Source organism: Calypte anna, chromosome 26, assembly GCF_003957555.1.
Source record: "Calypte anna isolate BGI_N300 chromosome 26, bCalAnn1_v1.p, whole genome shotgun sequence".
Lineage (NCBI taxonomy): Eukaryota > Metazoa > Chordata > Aves > Apodiformes > Trochilidae > Calypte > Calypte anna.
This window is the reverse complement of record NC_044271.1, coordinates 4966115-4993750: the sequence shown is the minus strand read 5'-3', so window position 1 is coordinate 4993750 and position 27636 is coordinate 4966115. Positions and strand designations below refer to the sequence as shown.

The 27636-nt window shown below is 56.1% G+C and overlaps 2 protein-coding genes across 3 annotated transcripts; both read left to right on the top strand.

Moving 5' to 3' along the window:
- On the top strand, window positions 1–24308 carry PRELP (proline and arginine rich end leucine rich repeat protein). 2 transcript variants are annotated; one of them, XR_003988585.1, is made up of 4 exons: window positions 1183–1344; window positions 7500–8451; window positions 9888–10272; window positions 24296–24308. XR_003988585.1 is itself a non-coding variant. In XM_030465562.1 (3 exons), exons 2-3 carry the CDS (start codon window positions 7515–7517, stop codon window positions 10064–10066), a joined length of 1116 nt encoding a protein of 371 aa, XP_030321422.1. In that variant the 5' UTR covers window positions 1–17; window positions 7500–7514; the 3' UTR covers window positions 10067–11582. The 2 variants fall into 2 exon arrangements, 1 of the variants encoding a protein (XP_030321422.1); XM_030465562.1 differs by lacking the exons at window positions 1183–1344; window positions 24296–24308 and adding an exon at window positions 1–17 and having other exon boundaries at window positions 9888–11582.
- OPTC (opticin) lies at window positions 14950–17751 on the top strand. Its single transcript, XM_030465563.1, has 6 exons — window positions 14950–15174; window positions 15605–15740; window positions 16593–16751; window positions 16860–17062; window positions 17203–17298; window positions 17581–17751. Exons 1-6 carry the CDS (start codon window positions 14950–14952, stop codon window positions 17749–17751), a joined length of 990 nt encoding a protein of 329 aa, XP_030321423.1.
- Window positions 24309–27636: the final 3328 nt, after the last annotated feature.

Sequence of the window (27636 nt, the reverse complement as noted above, 5' to 3'; positions counted from 1 at the left end):
CATCCCACTCCCAGCAGGTAGGGAGCAACACTCACCAGTTTTGGGGTACAGGGAAGGGCAGGGTGCTGGGAACAAATATATTTAAGGGTTGTGGGGAGCCTGGGGTAAAATGGGGGAGTGCAGCAGGTGGGAACTTGAAAGGAAGGCTGTGATTTTTGGCTGTTTGAAAGCACTGTTGGTAACTGCTCTTAGCTGAGTGTGGGAGGACAGGATTGGACCCTCCTGGAGGGCTGCCAGCCTACGGTTGGGTTTGGATTGGGTTTGGATTGGGTTTTCCATGAGCTGAAGCAGCTCAGGTTTCCTGGCCCCTGCTCCTGATCGGCTTGGCTGGAGAGAGGATGGCTTGTAGGGGGAAGAGGACCCCCTGCACCCCATAACCCACTTCCCAGGGATGCCTGGAGTGAGGATCCCTGTAAGGAGGGAGATCCCTGTGCCTGCTCTCACCCCCCAGGGCTCCTCATTTGTGTGTGGCTTGGGGCTGAGAGCTGGGGATGTGCAACAGGTCCTGGGCTACCTCGGAGCAGAAATGTCCCTCCTGATCACCCACGAATGCCCCAGCAGATACCAGGCAGCCTTGGGGGTCACCTGAGCCATGTCCCCTTGGTGCCCAGAGGTTTTCCAGCCCCGGAGCTGGCTGAGGGTCCATGCAAAACCCAATGGCCCTTGGCTGCAGCTCCCCCCCTTTCCTATCACTCAGTGCCATCAGGATTTAAATTAAAACTTATCCCCAGCTGGGACCGAATGAGCCCTGCATCTTGTTTGCTGCTCCCATCTGCCAGGGCTGGGGATATCGCTCCCTGCAGGTTGGGGACCCAGGTGGGACAACCCAGAGTGGCACAAACTGAGTGTGTGTCTGTGTGTGTTTCTGTGTGTGTGTCCCCAAAACTGCTTTGAGATTCAACCACGTCCCTGCAAAGCCCCATCCTGAGCAGGGGCCCCGGTGGCAAGAAGAAAAAAAAAAAAAAAAAAAAAAAAGGGCTTATTGAAATTATTAATTAGCTTTGTTTTTAAACACGGGCTGGGAGCAGCCTCCGCAGCAGAAGGAATGATGATTAAACGCCAGCCCTCCGGCAGGCCGTGTGCGCTGCCGAGTTTGGCTGCCAGATAAAGACGTTTTTGTTGTCATCGTGCCTGGGTCCCAGCCCTCCCCCGTGCTCCCACCCACCCCCGCCAGCAGCTCCCAGGAACAAAACCCCCCGCGCCCGGCCCAAGGCTCCACTCCTGGGGAAGCCGCGGTGCTGAGAGGAGGGGGAGGTGGAGGAGGAGTAGGAGGGAGCAAACCAGCCAGAGAAAAACTTGTCCTGGGGATTAATAAGAGGCAGGAGGAGGGAGAGGTGCACGCAGGTAAGCTGGGGGCAGGTGTTCCCCCCCCCTCCCCAGGCTTTTCTTGCCTTAGCTGACTCTCCAGCCCAGGACACTGCTCTGCTCCACCATGCTCCTGTCCCCTCCAGCCTCTCTTACAAGCAAAACAGTTTCTGCCCTTCCTCTTTTTTTTTTTCCTCCCTTCTCCTCGTTTTTTCTGTTCTTTAGCAGCTGGAGGTTTTGTTCCTTCCTTTTTGCTCTTGTTGCAAGAGTTTTTCTCGGCGGGGGGTGGGGGGTGGAACTCGGGGGTGCAAAGTCAGCAGAAAGTCCAGTGAGTGGTGGCCTTGCAAAGGCAGCCAGGTGGTTTATTTTTGGGGGGGAGATCCGGCGAGGACGCCCTTGTGTCGTGTGTGTCTCCCCCGACCTGTGCTCTCACAGCCTCGGCTCATTCTGCAGCCAGAGATGGGGGAGGAGGGGGCTCCAGAGCCCGAGCTGTGCCCAGGAAAGCAGGAGGGGGAGAGGGGAGCAGACCCCCCCGGAGCTGGGGCTGCTTTCAGGGAGCCTCTGGTAGCATCATGTCCCTGAGCAGAGCACCAGCTCCTGGTTTCCAGCTGGATGTTTAGAAGGGCTGGGGAAAAGGCTGGAGCTGGGGGGGATGAGAGGAGCTGCTCCTCAGGGATGGGGAGCTGGATGGGAACAGGGATTTTCCCTGCCTCCCAAGGGGACCAGCATCCCCCTGCTTTGAGAGTGAAGTGGGGACGAGCAGCCCAGCAGCACCATAGGGGAACCCCCTGCAAGCTGGGGGTTTGCCCAAAATGTAGGTGGTCAAGCCTGTGTCCCCTGCCCAGCAGGGAGAGCCATGCCTGAGTCCCATAGCATTCCCAGGGCATGGAATATCTCTTCTGCTGCCCCCAGATCTGAGCCAGCTCTGGTTCTGGCAGGTACAGAGGTGCAGCCCCCTCCCTGCACCCCTCCCTGCACCCTTTGGAGCTGACTCTGTCTCTGCTCCAGCAGACAATGGAGGAAGCAAAAGAGCAATGATGTTCACTGTAGAAGTTCCATGGAAGAAATTCATCCCAAACCTGCTTGGGTTTTTTTTTCCTGCCCGTCTAAGAGTTTTAGGGAAAAACATCCACAGGGCAGAAAGTGGAAATTCATCCTCCTGGCAGCTGAAGGCAAAGCATTTTGCACATGAGGGCTTGGAAACTTTCCTGGGAGCCTGGGATGGAGGGCCTGCCTTATGTGGTGCTGGGCTGGTGGCATCCCAGGGGTTCCTCCCGGGCAGCAAAATTTCCTGGGTGAGCACCCTGGAGCAGGACCGCAGGGTGCTGGGTGTTGGGGATGAGTGATTTCACCTAGGAAGGGATAAAAGCAGAGTCGTGGGAGGTTTCCTCTGCCCTCGGGAAGATGCCGGAGGGGAGGGCTGAGGCAGCAGCAGCTGATAAGGCATCAGAGAAGTTTCCCACTCCGAGGGAAAACAGAGAGGGGAGGGGGGGGAAGGCACAGAATCCCCTGCCGGGTGTGCGTGGGGAGCAGGCTCGGGAGCTGGGCTGCTCGGGCTTTGGCATCATTTTCAGCCACGATTTCCTTTTGTCTGTGTCCAGCCGGTTCCACCGTGTGTGGCAGAGAGATCCGTGTGCGGGCTGAGCCCGCAGCAGCCCCGCAAAGAGTCGGGACAGGCAGGGAGGGAAGAAGAGGAGGAGGTGGAGGGAGAAATTTGCTGACACAGAGAAGGCAGCGGGAAGGTGTTTTCTGCCAGGGCTGCTTTCCCAGGGACCCCTGCTAGGGAGGAGGGTGCTGAGGGGAGCAGAGAACCCGACGAGACTCTTGCAATGAGCGTGGTGATTGCGGTACAGAGAGGAGCTGGTCCTGGCGTGCAGGGGGATGGAGCAGCCTTGTGTTGCCATCCCCGCGTCCTGCAGTCCCAGGGCTGAGCCCAAAAGTGGTATTGGAGAGCCTGGGAATGTGTCCGAGCTGTTCTCCAGCGGGATTTCCTGGGACACCCCCCCTACCCACCTCTGTCCCTGGACACCCATTCCCTGTGTGGACACAGCTCCGTCGTGGAAGGGAAAAGTGGAAGTGGGGTCCAAGCCCCTTTTGCTGCCTCGGCTGTGTGCTGGTTCCAGCCCACGACGCTGCTGGCAGCTCCACGTTTCCCTCGGAAAAGGGCTGGGAAAGGGCGAGAAGAGGGAGTTGTTGCATCAGGGCTCTGCTCCCCAGGGGACCCTGGGTACGCCTGGGTGACAGCGGGTCTGCCCTCCCTTCCAAAGGAGCTTCCAGCTCTTTTCCACCGTTCCCGGTTCTCCAGCACCGCTGGATAAGGAGCTCCCTGTGTTGGTTACAGCTGAGCAGACCCAGATTCTTGGAGAGACAGGAACGGGCTCTTGTGGTGGCTGGACGTGAGGGAAGCCGACCAGGGAGCTTTACTGGCTCCTGTCGGTTATTTTTAGCTTGTTCTCCTTGTTCTGCTCCGAAATCCAGGTTCTCAGGCTGGGCAGGGGCATTTTTCCAGCCTGGGGACTACAGGGATGTTGGGAATTGGGGGTCTCGGTGGGAAAGCTGTGAAGTGAGCAAGCAGGGTTATGGGCAGCAGGCTGGAAAGAATCCCTGGTTCAGCCATTTGTGCTTTCCCCTTTCCTCCCAAAGTTAAAAGCTCCCTTTTTCCCTCCCAGCCCCTCCATAGGAGCAGGGCTCCCAGATCCTGTACTGATCCAGACCCAGCTGCTGCTCTCTGCCTGTCCAGCTGCTGTGAGAGCAGGAGGCACCCACGGGAGACTGTCAGGATTTCTGTCTGTGACTGATCCCCCCGTGACCTTTGCATAGTTTGTTCTTGCCCCAGAGGTTGATTTTTGCCTGCCCTTGGCAGCAGTCACAGGGTTAGGGGTTAGCGAGAGGCAGGGAGGATAAATTATTTGGAAAGCAAACACCAGTGGCATCTGGGGGTGGAATTTCCAGCTGTTGTGCTGAATTTTTCTCAGTTTTAATGAGATGGCTGAGGGAGCAGCTTCTTTCTGGGAAAAACCCTGGGCTGGCACCTGGTGGGTACCTTGGTCTTGCACCCAGGCCAAGTGGGCAGTTTGGGAGGTGTCAGAACTGGTTTTGTCCCTGAATGGAGCCTTTGCACCACGTCAGGAGGTTTCCTGAATGAGTTCACTGCTTCATGCTTGAACTTTATTCCAGTTGCATGGATTTCTTGTGGGTGCCTGGGATCTGAGCTGTCCTGTCCGGCAGGGAGTGGCGGGAGAGGTCAAGGGGAGACTTTTTGCAGGGCTCTGGCTGGGAGTTCAGCAGCTGGGGCTCCTGTAGGATCAGGGTGTGGGGTTTGGAAATCTGGCTTCTTGCATTCACGCCAATAAAATCCAACTGCATGAAACTGGATGGAGAACAGAGTACTGACTGTGTCGGGTCCAGGGAGAGCTGGCTTTGAACCTTCCAGCCTGTTGGAGGCAATTTTAAAGCTTGTTGGTGGCCTCGGGCTTGTTGCATCCCCTCTATTCTGGACACAGGGTGGTTGCGGGGACCGCTGGCTGTGAGCTGATTTCCTGCAGATTTCTTGGAAGTGAGTCCCATTTTCCTGGAGTGGGCTGAGGAGCAGCGGGCAGAGCTTGGCAGGGAAGGCAGCAGCAGGGAAAGCTGGTGGTGGCACTGCTGCCAGCCCGGCCGGGACGGGCAGAGGGATTGTGGCAGTCCCCAAGGGGATGTAGCAGAGGGCTGCAGGTGACAGAGCAGATAAACGGGGCTGCATCTCCCTCCTGACACTTTCCGTCTGTGCCGACAAATGCCACACGATGCTGCTGCTCTCCAGCCTGGCTTTCTGCCTCGCTGACGATTTCTGGCGCTTGCCAAAAGCTCTCAACATCTGCAGGTTCCCGTCTGACACCCTGAGGGGATGGAGCAGCCTGCGAGGGGCCAGCTCGTTCCTGGAAGGGCTGAGAGCTCCCGAGATCAAAGGGGTGACAGCTCCGCCCTGTCCCCTCCCTGTGACATCGCCTGGGGTGGCTGCTGGGTGGCCCGATCTGAGCATAGGGAGGAAGCAGACCACCCAGATGGCAGTGTCTCCCGGCTGGAATGCCGTCTCCCGGCTGGAATGCCGTGTCCCAGATGCCTCCTCCCCTTTGCAATGGGCTCAGCACGGAGTTCGGCCCCCACCGCTCCCCCCGAGCGTTAAAATCCCGGTCTGGGGTTCTGGAGCAGGCGGCAAAATCCCATGGAAAGGGCAGGGAGAAGGCGGAGGGAGAGCCCCATGCAGGGAGGGCTGGGAAAGGAGCGGGGTGGGTGCTGCAGGGCCCGGAGAGCAGCTTCTGGACACGAATTTGTGCGTTCCCTGTCCCCGGGGCTGAGCTCTCCCATCATAGCAGCACGGACGGACATCCCCGAAGGGAACTTCCAGCAGCCGAGCTGAGGATCTGGCAGGATTCAGGGGCCCCCGTGGCTCTTTTCCTATTCCTCCCTTCCCCCAGCGAGATGCCAGAGCTCTGATTGAAAGCAGAGCCTGGTAGGGTTAACCAGAGCCAGACGGGAGCCAGGGAGACAAAAAGGAAAGCAACAGCCTGGGCCTGGAGGGGGGGGGAGGGGGGGGGTGAGAACAGGATCGTTTCTTGGAGAAAGTCAATTACTTGGAGCCCCAGGAATGCAGAGGGAATAGCTTCAAAGGGAGTCAGGCTGGGAGCAGTGGCTGTGAGGACATCCCTGGGTGGGATGGGGACCCCCTGAGTGGGATAGGGAACTCTCTGGGTGGGATGGAGACCCCCTGGGAAGCTGTAAGCAAAGAGGGTTGGAGTGGTGGGGGGCTGTGCTGCTTGCTGGGAACCTGGGGACATTTTCCTGCCACTGCCTGAAGAGAAATGAGTGAGGGCTGAGACATGGGGGGCCTGGAAGCCCCCAGGGGTGAGGACAATCCTGTGTGCCTGCCAGCTCCACTCCACCATGTTGCAGAGAGGAAAGCACAGGGCCAGGACACCGTCATTTCTCTCCAGCACAATCTCTGCCCCGTCCTCTCACCCCAGCAACTCTGACTCCCACGGCAGATGCTTCCTTTCCCCAGGAGATCCATCTTCCTCTGAAGCTCCTCATCTTCCTCCCCATCTCATCTCACTTGATTCCCTTTCCCACACTGCCTCAGCCAAGCTCCTCCATCTGCTTCTCCATGCAACCAGCTCCCTTCTCCTCCTGCTGGGGTGACAAATACTGCCTGGAAAAGCCTGGCAGACACCTCAAGGGACATGCCCAGGAAGCCCACAGCTGGGGCTGCTCCAGCTGGCCCCGGGAAGCATTGGAGCATCCAAAGCACCTTCTGCATGGGGCTTTCTGGGGAGCTCATCTGCAACAAGCTGGATCCCTGCATCCTCCAAGGCATGGGCTGGAGAGCTGCCAGTGCCATCCACCCAGGCAGCAGCAGGCAGGGCAGAGAAGGGACAGGCAGCCTCCCTGGGCTTGAAAAAAACCCAGAGTAAAACGAGAAGGTGGCATGTGTAAGGTGTTGGGCTGGTGTCCAGGATGGTTAGGGGCAAGCAGACACTTTGCCTGAGCTCCCATTTCTACTGGGACATTACCCAGATAACCAGCCCGGCACCTTGCAGTGGGATGGAAGGTGATGAGTTCATTCTTTGGGCAGCTCAGGGAGCCAGACTGCCAAACACCTTCAGTGCTGCCCGTGCTTAATCTTGCAAATGCCTTTTTTATTATGCAGCCTTGAAAATGGGCTGTCCTGCCTTAAATCTTGGTCTCTGGAGGACAGGACCATCTATCTTTGCTGCCCCACTAACTGCTGCTGGCCTCTTGATGCTGTTTCCCAGCCAGTTTGCTACTGAATCATTAATTTTTTGGCTCGAGTGCAAAATTAAGCTTAATCCATCCTTTGATAAGAGGGTGAAGGGATGGAGGGGCTCCCTGGGGAGGAGGGTGCAGGTTTTGGGGGCAGTGCTGGGGATGATGTGTGAAAAAAAAAGAAAATAAAGCCAAAAAGAAATTAAAAAGAACAAGCTGGGGGGGTTGGCATAAAACTGAGGCAGAGAGAGGGGATCTCAGTGTCTTATGCTCTAGAGAGGGGTTGGATTTAAAGATCATTTCCAAGGGGAAGGTTATTGGCAGGGCTGGGGGGTAAATTCTTGCCTGTCAGAGATAGGGGGGAGATGGGAGATGATGTGGGACCTAAAGCAGGTGCTTCCTCACCCACCTCTGCTTGTTGCCTCCCTTAGGGAAACATCTGGACCATGAAGGTGGCCTTCAGATTGCTTCTCCCACTTGTTCTCGTGCTGGTCTCAGAGGTGAGCGGGCAGAGGAGGAAACCTCCCCGGAAACCTACCCGCCCACCTCCTGAGTTCGAGGAGCCCGTGGAGCCCACAGAGCTGCCCCCACCCCTGCCACCAGGTCCCCCTTCCATCTTCCCTGACTGCCCCCGGGAATGCTACTGCCCTCCAGACTTCCCCTCTGCTCTCTACTGTGACAGCCGCAACCTGAGGAAGGTCCCCATCATCCCACCCCGCATCCACTACCTCTACCTCCAGAACAACTTCATCGATGACCTCCCAGAGGAGTCCTTCAGGAATGCCACTGGGCTGAAATGGGTCAACCTAGACAACAACCGCATCCGGAAAGTGGACAGAAGGGTCCTGGAGAAGCTGGAAAACCTCATCTTCCTCTACATGGAGAAGAACCAGCTGAAGGAGGTCCCTGCCTTTCTGCCACCCAACCTGGAGCAGCTGCGTCTGAGCAGGAACCAGATCTCCAAGATCCCTGCTGGGGTCTTCAACAAGCTGGAGAACCTGGTGCTCCTGGATCTGCATCACAACAAGCTGAGTGACGGGGTCTTCAACAAAAACACGTTCAAGGGACTCAAGAACCTCATGCAACTCAACCTTGCACACAACATCCTGAGGAAAATGCCACCAGGGGTGCCCAGTGCCATCCACCAGCTCTTCCTGGACAGGAACAACATTGAGGACATCCCCAGTGACTACTTCAAGGAGTTCCCCAACCTGGCATTTATCCGGCTCAACTACAACCAGATATCTGACAAAGGGCTCCCCAAGAACTCCTTCAACCTCACCAACCTGCTGGTGTTGCACCTGGCCCACAACAAGCTCACCAACGTCCCTTTCATCAGCCCCAAGCTGGAGCATCTCTACCTAAATAACAACTCCATTGAAAGTGAGTTGCTGGGGGGCTGTGGGGGGCAACAGATGGGCTTGAGGATGGCATTTCATTGAAAAACTGCCTTTTTCACCCAGTGGGATGTGAACCCTTCAAATGGGGATGTGGTGGTGAGAGGAGCTGGGTGGTTCTTTGTAGGTGAATGAAACCCTAAGGGGGGAGATGGATTTACATGTGGGGAAGGATGGCTGGAGGATAAGGGTGGTAGCTGAGGAGCAGAGATAAATTCCCCTTGATGCTGCAGGACTTTTCTTGGTTGTTGTCACGGGCAGCTCTTCTTTGGGGCCACCTGCCTCCTGAATAGCTCTTTCCCCAGCAGGGCTCAGAAATAGGGATATTTAAAAAGGAGAGCCTGCACACACACACACACTGTAAGAACAGTTGCCAAATCCACCATCAGGCTGGTTAGAAATAACCCAGCTCAGCTCTGGAGCTGAGGAAGGAACAGGGAGAACAGGGCTGGGATGGAGGTTGCCTTGGCAAACCCATCAGCGAAGGTTCCCACCCTGCCTGGCCAAGTGCTGCAGTTTCCCAGGAGAGGTCCTGAGCTCTGCCATGGGGACACCCAGCCAGCACCTTCCTGGTAAAGACAGAGAGCTGGTCACCCCAATGGTTCTGCTCTTAGAGGTCCAGCAACCTGCTGACCTTGCTTGTCCTTCAAGGGGGAGCCAGGAAAGCTGCTCCCTGCAGACCAGCACTTCCAGCATGGATCCCATCACTTGGGATGTGACACCAGGGAGAGAGACAAAGCCCCCATGAAGCCACATCCCTTCTCTCAGGGGGCCAATTCCCAGGGAGCTGATGCCTGCTTCATCTGAATTTTATTTAAACATCAAGCTGGAGCTGAGGGGGACCTTGGGTTGAAGGTGGTGGCTTCACCCCACTGGTACCCAGGCCCTGTTAAGTCTCTCCATGGACAGATGCCACCTGGCCATGTACATCATGTCCCAGCTTTTCCTTTTGTCTGTTTCCCCAACTTTTATAAGGTTTTCAATTGCTGGAGCCTGGGTTTGTTTTCTGTGCCGCAGGCCCCAGGATGGGGGGAATTTCCACATGGAAATTCAGGAGGAAGCAATGAGCCAGCTCCTGACGTTATCTTCAGCACTGCAGAGCTGGAGTGCAGCTCCTTGATGTTCCTTTGAAGGCTGAGGGCTGGAGAGGCAGGTTTCATGTTTGAAAGGATCCCCTTTTCTCTCTCCAATGACACTGCATCCCACACCGAGCTTTGGCTGAACGTGACCTACTTAATTTCTGAACAAAAGCAGGATTTTCCTCTGCTGTCTTCTAGGAGAATCTGAGGGTTCTCCCCCTTGGTAACAAAGCAACCCTGTTTGGGGGTTCATCCCCACAGAGAGAGGGGGGCAGGGGGGGCTCAAGCATCCCTCTCTGCTTTCCTTTTCCTCTGACCTCCATTCCATTTCTCCTGCCTGCAGAAATCAACGGGACACAGATCTGTCCCACCTCGCTGATGTCCATCCAGGATTTCTCCCCCTCTGACCTAGACACCGTGCCCCGACTGCGCTACCTGCGGCTGGACGGGAACCTCCTGAAGCCCCCCATTCCCCTGGACCTCATGATGTGTTTCCGGCTCCTGCAATCCGTGGTTTTCTAGCCCTGCCTGGCCCTTGCATCTCCCAGGACTTGGCTTTGCACAGAGACTCGACCCCTGTTCGTGCCTGACACGTGGGGACCCTCTTTGCCCCCCTCTCTCCCTGCTCACCCCCAGCTCCATCCCCCTCTTGCGTTTCCCTCCTTGCCTCCCCTGCAGCACCCACGGACATGGGTGGCATTAGGGGCCACCATCTGCAGGACAGCACCGTGTGGCAGCAGCCAGCACCAGCCCATGCTCACCCTGCCTGTGGCCCTGCCTGCTCTGCCCTCCCCCAGGCCGGCCCTGGAGCTGGCTCTGTCCCCTCCCTTCCACCCAGCAGAGGTTCAAGAGATTGGGTTTGCCCAAAATCATCTCCAGATGGAGCTGAGGATGGAGCCCAGCAGCCACCTTGCTAAAGGACTTGGGTCAGATCATTGCTCAAGGACAATTCCTGGTGTCCCCTGGGGAAAAAATCCCCCGTGACAGAGGTGGAACAGGGACGGGCTCGTGTGCCAAGGGTGCTGGTGGCCATCCTGCAGCTCTGGGGCTCAGGGTGGTGCTGGGCAGCAGGATGGGTGCTGGTGGAAGGGGGCCAGGTCTGGACCGGCAGGACCGGAACGACACCTCGTGGCCAGAGCCCCGGGGGAGGGACGAGTTCTGCAGCCTCAGCCCCCCGGGGCTTCATTCACCCCGAGGGGCTCTGTCCTTCTGCCTTGACTCCCACCTCTTGGAAGTTTTATCCCGTTGCTTTCTTGAACCGAAAACATGTGACTGGTTTTGCCTCTGTGGTTTTTTTTCGGTTGTGTTTTTGTTTTTTAAGGAAAGAAGAAAAGGGAAGAATTAATCTTTTAAGAATTACTCTTTTGGAAAAGCTTTTTTTTTTTTTTTTTTTTTTTTTTTTTTTTTTTTTTTTATCCCCCCTTCTCCCTGTTTTCCCATGTATTGCTTCCCTCTTTGCTAGCTGTACCTGCATATATAGGGTGTCCGGGTTTAGGGCTTGCAGGGATTCTCATTTTTTCTTTCTTCCTGGGTATCAGGATTTAGATTTAAGGCAAAGCATCAGAGGGGGGATGAAATCCAATTGAAATAAGCATTAAAGCACTAAACCAAAGAACCCAGGTGTTACCTCCTTTGTGTTCAGCCACCAAAACTGACCCTTCTCCAGGAGGGACAGGGACGGGCACCTTGTCCCCCTCCCTGGGAATGGGACACAGATGCTCCCAGTGACCCTGTGAGCTGGGTGTTCCCCTTCCTCCCATTGCCAGAAGGTTCATTAACCCCCCCCTGGGCTAATTCAGGCTTCATAATCAAAATCTCTTCTCCAAATCTTCCTCCAGTGGGCTTTATTGGGTTCGACAGGTTTCAGCCTTAAACCCGGAGACCCTATGTATATATTTATATATAATATGTATATATACTGGTAGACTGTACAGATATATCTAGAGACATATGTAGTTCTTGACTGATTTCAACTTAATGGTATTTTCACTCCTACTCTCTGCAGCAGTGAAAATAAAATGATTCACAAGGGACCCAGCACCGTGCTTGGACCTTCCTCTCTGATCCAGCCTCATCTTCCTCCCCCGTGGGAGCTGCTGCTTCACTCAGGACCAGATTTTCTTCCTTTAGGGTCCATCTGTCCAACAGTCAGAGCTTGGGAGACGCCGGGGGTCCTGGCAGGATGAGGTGGGTGGGCTGGGGGTGGTGGCTGAACCGATGGTTGGACTCAGCAGAGCATCAGGTGCTGGTGGGGGCTTGCTGATGAAGCAGGGGCCTGGCTTAATGAGCACCTCTGCTAATTAATGAGAGCCCAGGCAGGGCTGCAGCTCCCGGGGCTGTGGCTGCAGTTGATGGGTGTTATCCTCCAGCTGGGAGAAGCTGCGTGTTGGGGTAGGGTGCGTGAACCCGGGCTGAGCTGTCACCATGTCACCTTCCTGCTCTCGGGGAAGATCCCAACAGCCCCAGGGTGAGTTGGTTTGGTTGGGTTTTGGTTTTTTGGTTTTTTTTCCCAGGGAGCAGCATAGCACGGGGCCTTTAGGGGGCAGCTGGAGAGGGGGAAAACATCTCTCCCACCCGCAGCAGGGAGCCCACATCCATCCCCAGGGCTGCGGTTGCATGGGGTGCGTGTGTTTCCACACCAGCAGAAGGGGTGTAGGCAGCGACTTCATCTTTCTGCCCATCACTGCAGCTTCCAAAACCTCCTTTCCCTGCTGCTCTTCCTTTCCTCCTTTTCCCCCCCTCCCTTAAAGTGAATCATGAGCGCAGAGGGGGACTGGGAGGGGGGAGTGGGTGGCAGTGGGTGCGGGTGTGAACGCACGGGTGGCAGCGTGGGGCTGAGCACGGGAGCCTGCACGGCGGTAGGAGCTGTGGTGGGGTGTGTGTTTTGGGGAAGAAAAAAAAAGACACCGTATTTTGTGGTCGGAGTGTGAATCACGAGCCCCTGGGAAAATCAGCCTGGGGGAGGGGGGGAATGGGTTGGTTTCTTCTCCCTGCATACAGCCCCTGAGCTACCTGGGGAGTGGGAGCTGGGCTGGGAGAGTGGGAAGCCCCATCCCATCCCCCACCTCATTCTGAAGCTGGAAACCTTTTGTTAGTGGGAGCCAAGTGGGGATGCTGAGGTGGGCATCCTCAGCATGATGGGTGCTGATCTCCCCAGAGCTGGGGAGGGGGGTGTGGGCCTATTGGATACAGGGAGGGGCAGCTTGGAGCAGGATGAGTTACTGCTCAAACCCAAACCCCCTCTTTGCAGCTGGGGACACCCCCCCCCCAGCCCAATTGTGGGACCTCTTTTTGCTGCACAGGGGGCTTTGCACTCACCCTTGGTGTGATACCATGGGTGCAGGTGTGTGGGTGCCCAGGTGCCACTTGGGGGACAGGAGAAGAAGTGGGTGCAAGGATGGACACAGACTGCTTCTCTAGGGCAGCAAACCGGGGACCCCACAGCCCTGGGGACCCCCATCAGCCCCAGGGACCCCCATCAGCTCCAGCCCAGCCCAGGCAGTTGCTTTGCAGCAGTTTCCACTCTGCTGAGCAGGGGCAGGGGCTGCTGACCCCCCCACCCCCAGCCTGGGGCAGAATGTGCCACCCAAAGGCTGAGTCCCTGGGCTGAGGAAGGAAGGGAAGGGGGATTCAGCCACAGCCCCTCCAAGGAGCAAAGGCCCTGGGGGCAGCTGCAATGCCCCCCTACCCCCACACCCCTGGCTGCCACATCCCCTCCATCACGGTGCCTGCTGAGCTGCCTAATGAGGGGCTTAGTGAAGATTAATTAGCAGTGCCCCTCGGCTCTGCTGGGGCTGCCCTGCGGATGAGGGGGCTGCCAGGGTGTCCCCACCCACCCAGCACAAGGACCAGCAGATGGGTGCCACGTCTGGAGTGGGTGGGTGGGTGGGTGTGGGGGCTGCAAGCTGCCTGCCAAGGAGAAGAACATTTTTACAGCCGTGGGTGTGTGTGTGTGTGTGTGTGTGTGTGTGTCCGCGCATAAGGCTGCCCAGTCCTGCCAGGAGCCCGTGGGACTGCTGTGCCCACCCTGGGGTGTCCCTGGGACCCCCTCCCAGAGGCTGAAGCAGGGACATCACCCCTTGAGTCAAGCCTTTCAGGTCAGGCAGCAAGCAGCCCCCCCACCCTGGGGGATGTGGGTGCACAGAAGGGGAATTGGGGGGTGCCTCCCACCTTAGGACCGATGGGGACACCAGCATGCCCCCCATCCCCACAGCTCCATACCAAGCCTGTGGGAGCACAGCCACCATGGGGCTGGCTCACCTCTGGGGACAATAGAATGTCCCTGTGGGGGGCTGCTGGATGGATTTGGTACATCCTACCCCCTCCCCTCAGCAGCAGCCAGGCCAGGCCCCTCTGTAAAGCCCCTTCCAGCCCCCTCCATGGATGAAACCCCCTCAGCCTTTCTCCAGCCAGAGCATCAGCTCCTGGGAGCAGAGAGGGCTCTCCCATGCCCAGGGGGCACATCCACACCTTCCTTCTGCTCCTCCAGTGCCAAGCACAGCCCTGCTGGGCTGGGGTGAGCCATGGGGCTGGGGGGTAGGGGGTCAGGGATGTGTTTGTGTGGGGCTCATTGCACTCATAGAGGTTTGATCTGTGGGAAACCTGCAGAAATCGAGGAGCAGCATCCTCAGCCTGAAGAGAAAAAATTTCGGGCTGAGTTGTTTGGTTTGGGAGAGATGGATGGGAGGGTGTGGGGTGCAGCCCCTCCAGCCTGGCCTGCCACGGGTGGGTGATGCTACAGTGCAGGGGGCACGGTGGGTGCTGGGGTGGGATGGGTGGAAGTGAGAGCCCTTTGGGAAGGGACCCCAGCAGGTCTGGGTCAAGCCCTGCAGGCACCCTGGTGGGCAGGGTCGAGTCACAGGGACCCTGTGGCCACTGGTCCCCCCGGTGCTGGGATCCTTAGCCAGGATGCTGGAGGTTGAAGAGCAGCATCCCAGAGTTTGGAGCTGAGTTTGAGAGCACAAGGAGAGCAGCAGAGTGCAGCAAAGGACTCCTGGGGTGGCTTCTGCTTGGCTGCTGCTGGGTTGGGTCTTCTGCACCCACTGTCTCGGGGGAACAGAGCAGGACCCAGCCCCTTCATCACCTTTTGACCCCCTCACCACCTCCTGGGGGTGGGAAAGCTGGGAAACAGGAGCAGCCCAGCCCAGGCAGGGGCCTCTCTGGCACAGCCACCTAGCCAAGCGTGAAACGGGCTGAAAAGAAAAGGGACAGCAGAGGCCACTTGTCCCCCAGTCCCCACCACGGCTGCAGCCTGGGGCTGGCCAGGGCCCCTCCCTCTTTGCTTTCACTGCCTTGAAACCATTGCAGGGCCCCAGCCCCGTCCTGCCTGGCACTGGAGCTCTGTTCCCACCAGGACCCTGGTCCCCAGTGCTGTCCTCAGAGCAGTGACCCTGGCTGGGTGCAGGATGTGGCCCCTGGCCTGGCTGGGCATCATCACCGTGTGTCTGGGGACAACTCTGGCTGTCCCAGCTGTGAAGGACACGGGGAAGGCAGAGAAGCCAAAAGCTGACTTTGCAGCCTATGGAAACCTGGACCTGGACAACTACGACCTGATGTTGGACAACTATGGGGTGGTCCTGGACCTGAGCAGCTATGAGGAGCTCTACAACTACGGTGACCTTGCTCCCAAGGTGAGGGGGACACAGAAGCAGGGGACAGACAGCTCTTCCTGAGGTGCATCCCAAGAAAAGGGCTCAGTCCAAGGGATGGGTGAGACACAGCTGGAAAATCAGCCTCTTGCACGAGGCTCTGAGCTCTGAGCTTTTCGATCTGCTCTTGCTGGTGACAAGAGAAGCTTTATCTGACCTCTGGCTCCCTCATCCCCTGTCAGTGCCTGTCCAGAGCATCGCTGTGGGAAGCCATGCGGTCTCCTGCATCCCTCAGGGCAGACAAGAAGGGAGGTTCCTGACATCTTGAGTTCAGAGACCTCTCCGGGGAGGTCCTGGCTTTTCCATGAGACCTACCCAGTGCCCCTGACCCCTTGACCAGGGCCTCCTGTGCTGGAGGGGAGGACTCCCCCACCACCCCCCTCCAGCCCTTACACCCAGGCTGTGTTTGCAGATCGAGGTTGGCACCCTGGTTCCTCACCCCAAGGACCTCATGGATCTCCCAGTTGTGGGTGACAGGACTGAAACCCGAAAGCTGCAGCCTGGGACCACCTCCAACCCCATCCACCCGGCACCCATCCCCACACAGGGTGAGTGTGGGCCCCTGGGTGCAGCACCAAGGGCTGGCAAGGAAGGTGCTGGGGAGCAAATCCCTTTGTCAGGAGCAGTTATTTGCTCTGCCCCATGGGTGCTGGGGGGTGAGGCTGATCACCCAGCAGTCAGGAGGGCTGCAGTGAGACATTTCTGGGAAACAAGAGCTCCAGCAAAGCAGCAACATTTTAATGAGCAGAGGTATTGCGACAGTCGGACAGAGTAGCAATTAGATTAGTGACAATTAAAATCCTGTAGGGAGGGATAAATATCTTTATTCATTTTCTGTCACTCTGGACTGGGATAAATTAAGTAGGAGGCAAAGGGAAATTGTTGCCTTGCTGCTTTGAACTCCCCCACGAATGGATGCTGAGGCTCTCGGGTGCTGGGGAGAGGAGAGGGAGCACATGTTGCGGGGGGAACAACACTTCACCCCTCCTGCCACCCCTGCCCACCTCACCAGGACCCTCATGCAGCTGAGACAGATGTTTTGCACAACCCCAAACTGTTATCTTTTGTTCCATTTCCTTCTGCAGAAAAGATCTAAGGGGGTTGGGGGGCAATGAGTGCCACTGCTGGGCTTGGCACCCCCACATCCCCCCTTCTCCCACGGGAGAGATTTGATCCTGAGCACAAATTAGCATCAAATTTGGCTGGGAGTTTCTGGCCCCTCCCTTTGATGAGGTGCCCTGGGCTGTTTCCCTGGTGAAGGTTCTGGGGCTGTGAGACCTCTGGGTGCTACAGACGTGGTGTTCCCCACCTTGGGGGGGCAGCTCCTCGCATCTCCCTGCATCCTGGGGAGGGGGGGACAGGGGAACCATGCTATGCCATGGACTGCCTCTCCTCCCCAGCCCATCCCAGCTGCCTGCTCTGCCTCTGCATTGGCACTTCTGTCTACTGTGATGATGCCAACCTGGAGCGGATCCCTCCCCTGCCACCCGACACCACCCACCTCTATGCCCGCTTCAACCACATCGGTGCCATCCGGGCTGGGGACTTCATGGGGCTGAGTAAGTCCTGGCAAAAAAAGGGCCTTGGCCCTTCAGTGGGGCACGGAGGAGGGAATAAATGGGGAGGAGGGAATAAAAACATTCATCTCCTCCTTCCTTTCCCATCAGAGAAGCTGAAGAGAATCGACCTGAGCAGCAATTCCATCTCCCGGGTGGACTCGGATGCTTTCCGCCTGCTCCCCAGCCTGCAGGAGCTGATCCTGCCCCAGAACCAGCTGAGAGCTCTGCCCGACCTGCCCCACACCATCACCCACCTGGATGCCCGACTCAACAGGATCCCCAGCACCGGGCTCCAGCCCCAAGCTTTCCGGGTGGGTGCTGGGGCTGTCGGCCCAATGGATGAATCCAGGATGGTTTCAGTTCAAACCTAGCATGGCCAGGGGTGATGGGGATGGTGCAGAGGGTTGGAGTGGGACAGGGAGAAGGGTTTATCTCTCCCCTTTCCTGACAGAACCTGAAGCACCTGCAGTTTCTCCATCTGTCTGATAACCAGCTGGATCACATACCAACACCCCTGCCCCAGAGCCTGCGCTCCCTGCACCTCCAGGTGAGAGAAACCCAGAGCCAGGCTGGGCAGTACCTGAGCCCAAATTCTTCCCTTTCTTCTTCTTTCCTCTCCCCTTTCCTCTCCCCTTTCCTCTCCCCTTTCCTCTCCCCTTTCCTCTCCCCTTTCCTCTCCCCTTTCCTCTCCCCTTTCCTCTCCCCTTTCCTCTCCCCTTTCCTCTCCCCTTTCCTCTCCCCTTTCCTCTCCCCTTTCCTCTCCCCTTTCCTCTCCCCTTTCCTCTCCCCTTTCCTTTCCCCCCCATCTGATTTTCCCCTTTCCCTGCAGAACAACAACATCCAGACCATGCCTGAGGACACATTCTGCAGCAGCCAAGCCCCCACTCAGATCCGCAGGGAGCTGGAGGACATCCGCCTGGATGGGAACCCCATCAACCTCAGCCTCTTCCCCAGTGCCTATTTCTGCCTCCCCCGCCTGCCCACGGGACACTTCTTCTGAGCCCCATGGCCCAAAATTCCCAGACCCCACCATTCCCCCACCCCAAACCCTTTGGATCCCCCTGCCCCATGGAGAACGTGGGGTTTGGGGAGATGGATTTAACCCCAGCTGAGCCTCTGTGCAGGGGTGAGCTCAGGGTTGGGGCAAACAGAGCTGGGGATGGGCAGCTCTAATAAAATGAAGACTTTAAAAATGCCTTCAGTGTCTTGTCCTCAACAGTGAGAGCACCAGAAAGCCCTTATCCAGCACCAGAACCTGCACCAAAGGCCCTGGGTCCAGCAGGAAAGAGTCACTTGCAGGCACTTAAAATATCATCCCAGCTTTCACCACCCAAAAATTACTGCCCAGTGGTGAGATATTTAAAATATAATGTATTCATCCCCTATATTTTTATACACATATAACAAACACACATAGCATGAGAGGGATAACACATCCCTGGAGAATTCAAAATCCTCAAGTGAAGCCACTGAGCTCAGCCCACATCCCCCAGGTCCAGGGTTGCGCAGTAAGAGAAAACCTTGCAAGGTCCAGGTTCTCCCCTCTGAGCAGGATACAATCCCCACGGGACACTCCTGCCTGGCTGGCACAGAATCACAGAGCTAATCTGGTTGGGAAAGACTTTTAGGATCACTGAGCCCAACCATTATCCCAACCCTGCTGAGTCCAGGGCACAGCATGGGCAGAGGTGCCATGGAGCATCTCTGCCTGCACCACCTCTCTCCCCTTGCCTTTCTCTTCCATTCAGAACCCAACTCAAACATGGATTGTGTTGATCTGGAAGCCAGGACCCTTGGTGAACGGGAATTTTGGAGCTCCTCCAGCCTTTCTTTTCAGGCTAGAACTAAAATGCCAGGATTTATCACCAGAGTTGTCATCTCACCCTGGAAACATCTGGATCCATCCCCTGTTCACCTACCCCCAGCTCTCTCCTCCTCCCCTTCTGACACCTCCACAATTTCCTTTACCCCTGGTGACCCCAACTGCTCCCATGGGATACAGGATCTCTGAAAGCCAGGCTGATCTTCAGCAGGATGGACTTGGCCAATATTTCCCACCAGGCAGCCCCAGCCCTTCGCCTTCATCCCACTAGATGGCAAAGCAGAGAGTTTGGAAACTCCTGACCTTAACCTGAGGACTGCAAACTCCTCCTGCTCTTTCCATCCCTTGTGGGGTGGCTGGAACATCTGGGCAGGACCAGAAAGCTGGGGAGTGTCCCAGGTGTTGGCTGTTGGCAGGGGAGGGATGAAAAGGAGCTGCAGAGGGGAGAAGGGGTCAGTTTGGGGTGGGAGAAGAGCCAGGGAGTGGACGGATGGCTCCTGGGGAGGGGGGGATGTTGGCTTTGCAGAAACCAACTTTTTCCAAGAGAAATGGCTCTGGGAGGGGGAAGTTTGCTGGGCAAGAGTTGAGATTCAGCTGTTCTGCTTCATGTTCTGTGGCTCTGGGATCTTCACACAGCCCTGGGGAGGAGGGAATGGGTTGGGGCACCAGGGATTTGTCTTCCGCAAAACTCTGGAGGGAGCTGGGGGTGTCTTTGGGATGAGTCTGCTGGGGACTGGGGTGTCCTTGCTGCTGCCAAGGAGAGGAAAGAAGCTGCCATGTAGTGCAATGTGGGACCCCCAGCCCCTTCTCCTGCCCCTCCAGGATCTCCTCAAACACCCCAAGGAGGTCCTGGCCCACCCCCCCAGGAGGTGAAAGTGGGGGTCAGAGGGGCTCTGCTGAGCCCCCAGCCCATGGGACAGCTTGGCAACATGGCCATGGCCCAATCATCCCCCCTGTCACCCTTAGGTGGTGGCTGGGCAGGTGGCAATCCTGGCTCTTCTCTATCTCCTGGTGGCTGCAGCTCTGCCCAGCTAATCCCTTGGCTTTCACCACCCCGTTTGAAGCCATTTCTGTGGTGGGGGCTTTATGGGCTTGCCCAGTTATTAGGGTTAGGGTTAGGGTTAGGGAAGGGCCACAGAGCTCTGGTGGGACAGACATGGGACTCCTGCCAGCCCAGCTGGGGGACAGCACTGGAGCAAGTGGGCAGCTGGGGAAGGGAATTAGCACCAAGCCCACGTTAGAATCTGTAAGCTGGAGCTGTGCAAAGCGTTCCTCTGATCTCAGGAGGGTTTGCTGAGCAACAGCAGGAGCTGCAGGGCTTCAGAGTCACCACTGATGGGCAATGGTGGCAGCCTGGTTGCTGGAGAGAAGTAAATGAGATGGGATGGGGGAGCACTGGGGGTGGAGAAGAGTGGATGCTCCCAGCCTGGTTTGTACCTCCCAAGAGCTCCATCCCCCAGTGCAGAGTGTGCAAGGATGGACAGGGAGGAGCAGACTGCACTGACTTCCCTCCTCTCCTCCTCCTCCCTGGCTGGGTCCCTGTCTGGATCCCTGGCTGTGCTCTCCCCAGGCCCTGCAGCAGCCAGGCTCAGATCTCTCTCACATCTCTCACACGTCTCTCTCACGTCTCTCCTGTCCCCCTCGTTCTCCTCCTTGCCTCCTCCCTCCCCGGGTGAGCAGCTCCGGGTGTAATTCCCGCAGCTCCCCTGCCTGCCCAAGGTCACCTTCCTCGCCTGGGCTGGATTTTCACACATTGATTGCTTGGCTCTAACCCAGCCCTCGGTGATCTCCCGGTCTCACGCCAGCTCAGCATCTTGCCTCTCTCCGGGAGAAGCATCTCCATATGGGCCCCTCCTCCTCCTCTTCCTCCTTCTCCTCCTCCTCCTCCATGCCCTCCTCTTCCCCCTTCTCCTCCCAGACCCGGCCAAGCATCATTAAACGGCACCAAAACAGAATCGGGAAAGTCTCCCGGCCCTGGGGAGCTGCAGCCTCCTGGCTCCTCTGGCTCCTGGAGAGCCTGACAGGGGCTTGGGATGATTTAGGAGGAGCTGGGACAGGATGAGAGCTGCCTCTCCATTCTCCTCCTCTGCTCAGCTTCCCTTCTGCAGGTCCTTGCTGTCCCCCAGCCCCTCTCCCATCACCCCCCTGCCAATCCTGCTGCCCCCTCCTCACCCAGGTATCTGCTCAGCTCCCAACAGGATGACCAGGAGCTTGCTGCTGTCCCATAGCCACCACCTGGGGACAAAGCCATCCTTTTCTGTCCTTTTGCAGGTTCCCAACCAGGGAGCAGAGGGAGCAGGCCTGGGGAGGGCAGGAGCAGAGCAGTGGTGGCTGCAGGTTGGGACCTGGACCAGGAATCAGAATGAGAAGGGATTTTACCCCCCCTGGAACACTGGGATGAGGAGAACCTGGGATGAGGCCACAGGGGTAACTCAGCTCTCCCTGGCTGGGCCAGTGGCTGTGTCCCTGCCAGTCCCTGACCTGTCCCCAGGACAAGCAACCAGTGGATTTATTGGCCCAGCACAAAATCAATGGCAGGATGGAAAAAGGACATTGAGCTGTGGATGCTGACAAGCTCCTGGCCTCCTCTGGGCTAGAAATCACCCTTAAATACTGCTGGGGAGGAAGTGCCATGGCCCAGCTTGCTCAGTGAGTGAGGCAGGGATGATAACAGCTTTATTTATAGCACTTAACTGGCTCTTGGCTCCAGGCACTGATTTGTGCTTAGCATGTGCCATGGGGCAGCTGTTTGTGCAGCCCAAGGCCAGAATGTTCCTACAGCCCCCCTGAAGCCCTTGCTGAGCTCCCCCCACCCAGCACCAGGCCAAGATTTTGAGCAAGTTCCATGTGTCCCACTCCTTGTCCCCAGCCCAGGACGAGTCTCCCCCCACCAACTCTTTTTTTTAATATTTCCCTGCATCTCATCTGGAGAAATCCTGCTGTGTGTCTTAGGGTTGTACATCCCTAATACTAATGGAGTAATTAATAGTGGCCACCTGGGGAGGGCTGTGCTGCTCCTCAGTTTCCAGCTCTGTCTTTCTTTCTTTAATTTCTTTTTTAATTATTATTCTACATTTTGAAGGATCCCAGTGCTGGGATTCATTAGATGGGAGGGCTGTGGAGATGAAAGCTCTGTCCATGAATTATCACTGAGGTGCAGACAGCTCCCCCAGGCCCCTTCAGCAAAACTCAACAATGGAAGTAGAGGAAGGGGGAGGGGAAAAAAAAAAAAAAAAAAAAAAAAAAAAAAAAAAAAAAAAAAAAAAAAAAAAGAAAGAAAGAAAGAAAGAAAGAAAGAAAGAAAGAAAGAAAGACAAACCAGCTTGGGATTTTCCTCTCCCCATTTTCTACTTCACCACTGGAAAAAAAAAGAGGAGGAAAAACATAGCAATAGGAAGGGAAAGAAGAAGGCACATTCTTTCCTTCTTTACACTTCCCCCCCCTTTCCTCCCCCAAATTGTGACTGTTGAGCATAAAAATAATCTGTGGGTAACCAACCCCCTCCCTGCAGCCCCCCGTGGTCTTCCCAAGGGCTGGGGGTGCCTGCAGCCCCCCAGGGCTTTCCCAGCTCTCCTCCTCCACCCTGCCCCAGGGACTCTGCAGCTCCAGGATGGGAGATGCCACCAGGACACAGTTATTCTTAGCAAAGGTCTTGTCAGCAGGAGCCCTGACACCTGCCAAGGGCTCTGTGATGGGAGACACATGTCCCCTGGGAGGGGGGAGCCCAGTTTAACCCAGTTCCTGCCAAAGGAATTGCTCAGAGGGGGCTGATTTTGGGTGGGGAGGGTTTTGCAGGGGTGCTGGAGCTGAGGTGAGGGGAAACTCTGCTGGGAGCATCTCTCCCAGGTTGGCCTGGAGGATGCTTGAGCCCCTGGCATGGGAGGTGATGTCCCTATTGCAGGGACTGGGTCTCCTCCTTTTGGGGGATGGTTGTGGAAGCTGCTTGGTGGTTCCCAAAAATGGGGGTGGGGGTGTTTCCACCCCAGTGCTGCTCCCAGCCAAGGGGCACCAGGATCCTCCAGGTTCTGCAGCCTCCTCTCCAGGGGGACTCTGCTCCATCTCTCATCATTGCCTGAGCACACCAAGCACCCTGACCAGGGAGAAAGGATGAAATGGAGAAAAACACCAATAATTCTGGCTCACCCATGCTGCCAGCCAGGCTTTTCCAGTGCTACTGGGACAAGAACCAGCATCCTGCTGGGCATGCAGGTCTTCCCCATTCGCCAGCTCAGGGCTTCCCCACTCCTGGCTTTAAATATTAATTTTTAATTTATTTTTTTTAAGTGACCTGAAGCCAAAGGCTTTTAAATATGAACTGGGTGGCCACTGGTGGCTTTAGGGTTGCTGCATCCCTAAGGAAGAGCTTGGGGTGGCAGCAGCTGGCGTGTTGGTGGGCTGTGGACCCAGAGCAGGAGGAGGAGGAGAGCTGAGCTTGGTGTGCCTGATGGATCACAGCCTTCTAAAATAACCAGCCAGAGCCTGGATCTTCCCTTTCTGTAGGATGTGGAAAGCCTGGAGAGGGGGAAGAGAGAGAAACAGCTTTGAGAGAGCTAAGTGCAACTATTGCTAATTTATGATCAGAGAAATCCACGTTTGAGTTGGAAGATGAGAGGGAAAGGAGCTGGTGTTCAGGCAGTGATCAATCTGTTGGATCAGGGGGTTGTGAAAAGGCTTTCCCACAGGGCACACTCTGGGAACACAGAGTATAATTACCCCAAATTCCAGACTGAGTAATGATTTTTACCTACCTGTCACTCCTCCAGTGCTTTCAGCTGCATGGGGAGGTTCTGCTCTCCCTCACCCCTCCACTTAAGTGCCAAAGCCACTCTGCAGCTCTGCTGAGCTGCTGCTCCAGCTCTGCCTGTGGGAGGGGGGACATTTTCTGGGTAGTTTTGGGGCTCACTGCTGTCCCACCCCAGAGCTGCCCTTTCACTGTCTTTTCCTGGAGCTGCTGGCTCTGAGTTCTCAGACATCACTTTCTGCAACATTTGCACCCAGGCAGTGGGGAGGAGGGTGGATCAGGATGGAGGGATTTTGGGGGGGCTGCTTCCCAGGGTGTCCTTGCAGAGAGGGCAGCACCCTCGTGGGTAGTAGGGACCCACGGGGAGAGCCCCTGCGTGGGGCCAGGGTGTTGAGTTTGTTCTCTCATGGCCATCCCCTGGGGTGGGTGACACAGGGGTGGGGGTGGCAGGGATGCTGGGGACATCCAGCTTGGTGTCTGCTGTCCCTGTCCCCCTGGGGTTCTGTACCCTGGCAGTGAGGTAAGGGAGGGTTTTACTGCAGTGGGCCGTGGACAGCTTCTCTAACACTTCCCTGAAGAGCCAGGCAGGCTCCCAAGCACATTAGGAGTCCTTGCACATAGCAAATGGATTGCTTGCTCTCTCCAGCTGGCTCTGTCGTTGTCCCCTCCCCAGCATGGCCAGAGCTACCTCCAGTGTCACCCGGGATGGGTGACTCAGAGCACCCAGGATGATGCTTCCATCCACCCCCCCCCAGGTCAGGGCTGCATCTCCACCTGGGATTCCCAGCAGGGTGAACCATCAGCTCCAGGCTGCACCCTCTTGCCTGATCACAGGGGAATTGTCAGTGGAGTGGGTGACAAAAATCTGCAAAGGGCAGCCAGGCAGAGAGGGGAAAAAAAAAATAAATTACCCTGGAGAGAATAGGGATGGGCTCTGCATCTCAAGTGGCTCCCCAGGAGGTCTGGATGGTCCCTCCCAAGAGGATCTGTGGCTGCCCAGAGCCTCTGTCTGAAGAAGGGGAAGGATGGCACATCCAGAGAAGTGGGAAGCATTTGGAAAAAGGATTGCTCTGCCTGCAGCAGTGTGGAGCAGCCTGGGGGTGGGCTTTGCTCTCCTGGCTCCAGCTCCATCAACAGATTATTATTATGATTTATGAGAGGAGAATCAGAACCTGAACAGGCTCTGAAATGTGCTGATCGTGCACTCAAACCTGGACTGGCTCTTGGCCATCCCACACCAGCTCTGAACACTCGTGGCACAGAGGGAATGAGGTCCACGGGTGAGGGAAGCTGAGGCACATAGTGAAATGAGCATCTCTCAAGGGCTCAGTGAGCCGTGAGAGAGGACACCACTTCCTTCCACATCTCTGTGGCCTCAGTTTCCCCACTTGACCAGGAAACCTCCTGCTCAGCATCCCTGCCTCAGCACAGGGATGGAGAACTCAGAGGTTTGGTAACACCGGGGGCTTGGTGGGAGAGGAGCAGTGGGGGCTGTGGGGCAGGGATGGGGCTGACTTGGTCACTCAGCATCTTAAATGCTCTTTTGTCTGCTCAAATTGAAAACTGTTCCATATCCATATCCAAAATATTCCATATTCCATATCCCTGCAAACCTCCTGCCCGGCTCCAGGCTGCCCGAGGTCATGTGCTGGGGGCTGGGAACAGAGAGACAAAGGGACACCTGGAAGGACAGACAGACACGGCTGTAGCGGGGCATCTCCTGGGTAAGGAGAAGCAGAGGGAGCCGGGCTCTGCCAGGTCATTAATTAGGTGGCTTTGCCAAGAAGCTAATTAGCCTGGGAGGATCCCCGGGGGGGTGGAAAAGTTGGGTTTGTCCTTCCTCGGAGCAGCTGCCGGCACGGAGCTGCCCGGCCCCGGGTGCACTCGGGTGGCTCCGCTGAGCAAACATGCGTGAGAAAGCCAAAAAAAAAAAAAAAAAAGAAAAAAAAGAAGAAGAAGAAAACAATCTACGGCTCTGCTTATGAATAAATGATCTCTGGGCGGATCGATGCTGCCTGCCCCCTGTACTGCTACCCCAGCACCAGCAGTGGGAGCGCGGGAAGGGCCAAGCGACCTCCTCCCGCAGCATCTCCTGCAGCTCCGCTTAGTCAGATTTTAAGTACTTTTTTTTTTTTTTTTTTTTTTTTTCCTTTGCTCTCGGAGCTACTTGAAGCAGCGAGCGGGTGATTTCCATGCTGCTTTCTGGAGCAGTGTTGGCAAAAGCCCCCCCGGCTCTTGGTTCCGTGCTGGAAGGGGTTGGACGGGAGGCAGGTTCAGAGGGGGGGGGGGTAATTTCCAATCGACCAGCACAGCTCTGGCTGCTGGCATGGGTCACTCATCTTGGCAATTGGAATGGTTTTGTTTGGGGTTTGTTGGGGTTTTTGGGTTTTGGTGAGGGTTTTTTTTGGTTTTTTTGTTTGGAGTTTGTTGTTGTTTTGTTTTGGGTTTTTTTTTGTTTGTTTGTTTTTTGGCTTGTTTTTTGTTTTTTGGTTGGTTGGTTGGTTGGTTTTGGTTTTTTGTTTTTTTGTTTTTAATTCTCTCCCCACCATTGCATAAGAAGCTCTCGGTGAGTCACAGGGACGGGGCTGCGAGGTGTGAAAATCACCCGCTCAGGTGCTCCGGGCTTTGCAACTGGCTCCCACCCTTCCTCCCACCCTTTCCCACCACCGCTGCCGTCCCCGATGTCACCGCCAGCACCCAGGCTTGGGGACACTCGGCTCTCCCCCTGCCAGCACCTTCCTCAGCCACCCAGCATCACCTTGAGCCCGGGATTTATTTTTATCCTCCTCACCCTAGCAGGGTGTTGCTGACCCCTGGGCACTGAGCAGAGCGCTGATAAAAACCTCTGCAGTGTCAGAATCGATAAGCACTGGTGGCTGGGACCATAATCAGTCTAATCATCCCCATTAGGGTGACAAACGAGGGGGGAGAGGGGGGAAGTGCAGGGCTGTTAAAGCCACAAATCTGCTTCGACCCACTGGAGCCACAGCTTTATCCACACGAGGGACAGGGCCCGTGTTTATCTCGATGTTTTCCAGCCCCAGCATCATCCCAGCCCCTGCTTCTGCCCCAGCTTGGGAATTTGGCTTTGCCCCTTGAATTAGTGGGGGGGGGGGGGAGGGAGGGAAAGGTGTGTGACTGGTGTCCCCGGTGTGGGAGACGGGCCAGGGCTTGCTGCAGCCAGGGGAATTGCTTTTCTTGCCCCAAAAAGCTCCAAGAAAATGTAAAGACCGAGATTATTGAGCCAGGGAAATTCTCACTTCGATCCATCTCTGCGAGACAAACGAACAGGCTGGGGATGAGGTGAGGGTGGGGAATGCCACTGGCATTAAAGTGCCTGCCCAGGAGAACTATAAAAATCAATAGGTAATTGTAGCCCCATCGATCCCAGGCTCTGGGGCTGCAGCTCCCTGCTGCTCTTGGATCGGGTTTCAGGGTTGTATCCCAGTAGCTGGGGGCATTAAACGATGCCAAACGCTTTCGAGGTGAAAAATAGAGAATTTTTCCTTAAATAAACCCAAAATAGAGTAGCAGCTGTGAGGCTGGGGGGAAAGGCATGCTCTGTGTGGGAAGGATGCTATTGCTTCTCTGCTGGGGCTTCCCTGAGAAGCCAGAGTGATGCTCCCTACCCACAGCCACCACTTTGTCACCTCCAAAGCACCTAAAAAGCTGCTGGCCAAGTCCTTGGCCATGGAAATGGCTCCTTGGGCACCGTGTGATTTGGTCCAGGGGTTGGGTGATTCCTGAACCTGTCCTGTGGGTATGAGCTCAGTCCCAGGCAGAGCCAGGTGGTGATTTTTAGACTTTTGTTTTGTTTTGTTCTCCCAGACTGGAGGTTTGTTGGAACCTGGTGTGTCTGGCTTTTCAACCATCAGTTTCAACTGCTTTCTGGTTCAACTTGAGGTTTTTTGGAGGAGGAAGGGAAGTTTTCCAAATTGTCAGGAGACCCCAGTTTTTCTCAGCAGAGTGTAATCTATTTCTCATGGAAGTACTTCCAACATCTTGCAAAATCCCCTTTTGCAAGGGGGCTGAAGTCCTGAAAAGGGGTGGGGGGGATCTTGGTGATGGACTGGGATTAATTTGTCCCAGCCTGGGGTCTGAATGTGCAAACTATGTCCTTTTTTCCTTGCTTTTTGAAGATGTTTTTTCCTTCTGTGGCAGCAGATCCTTGCTGGAGCCCAGAGAAATGCTCTCCTCTTCCTGGAGAAGCTGGGATGCCTCATCAGTATGCACAATAGAATAAAATATGTAAATGTGAGATTTATCCTGTTTAATAAACTGGCATCTTTGTAGATTTTGTGCTCCCCTAATGAAATTAATGA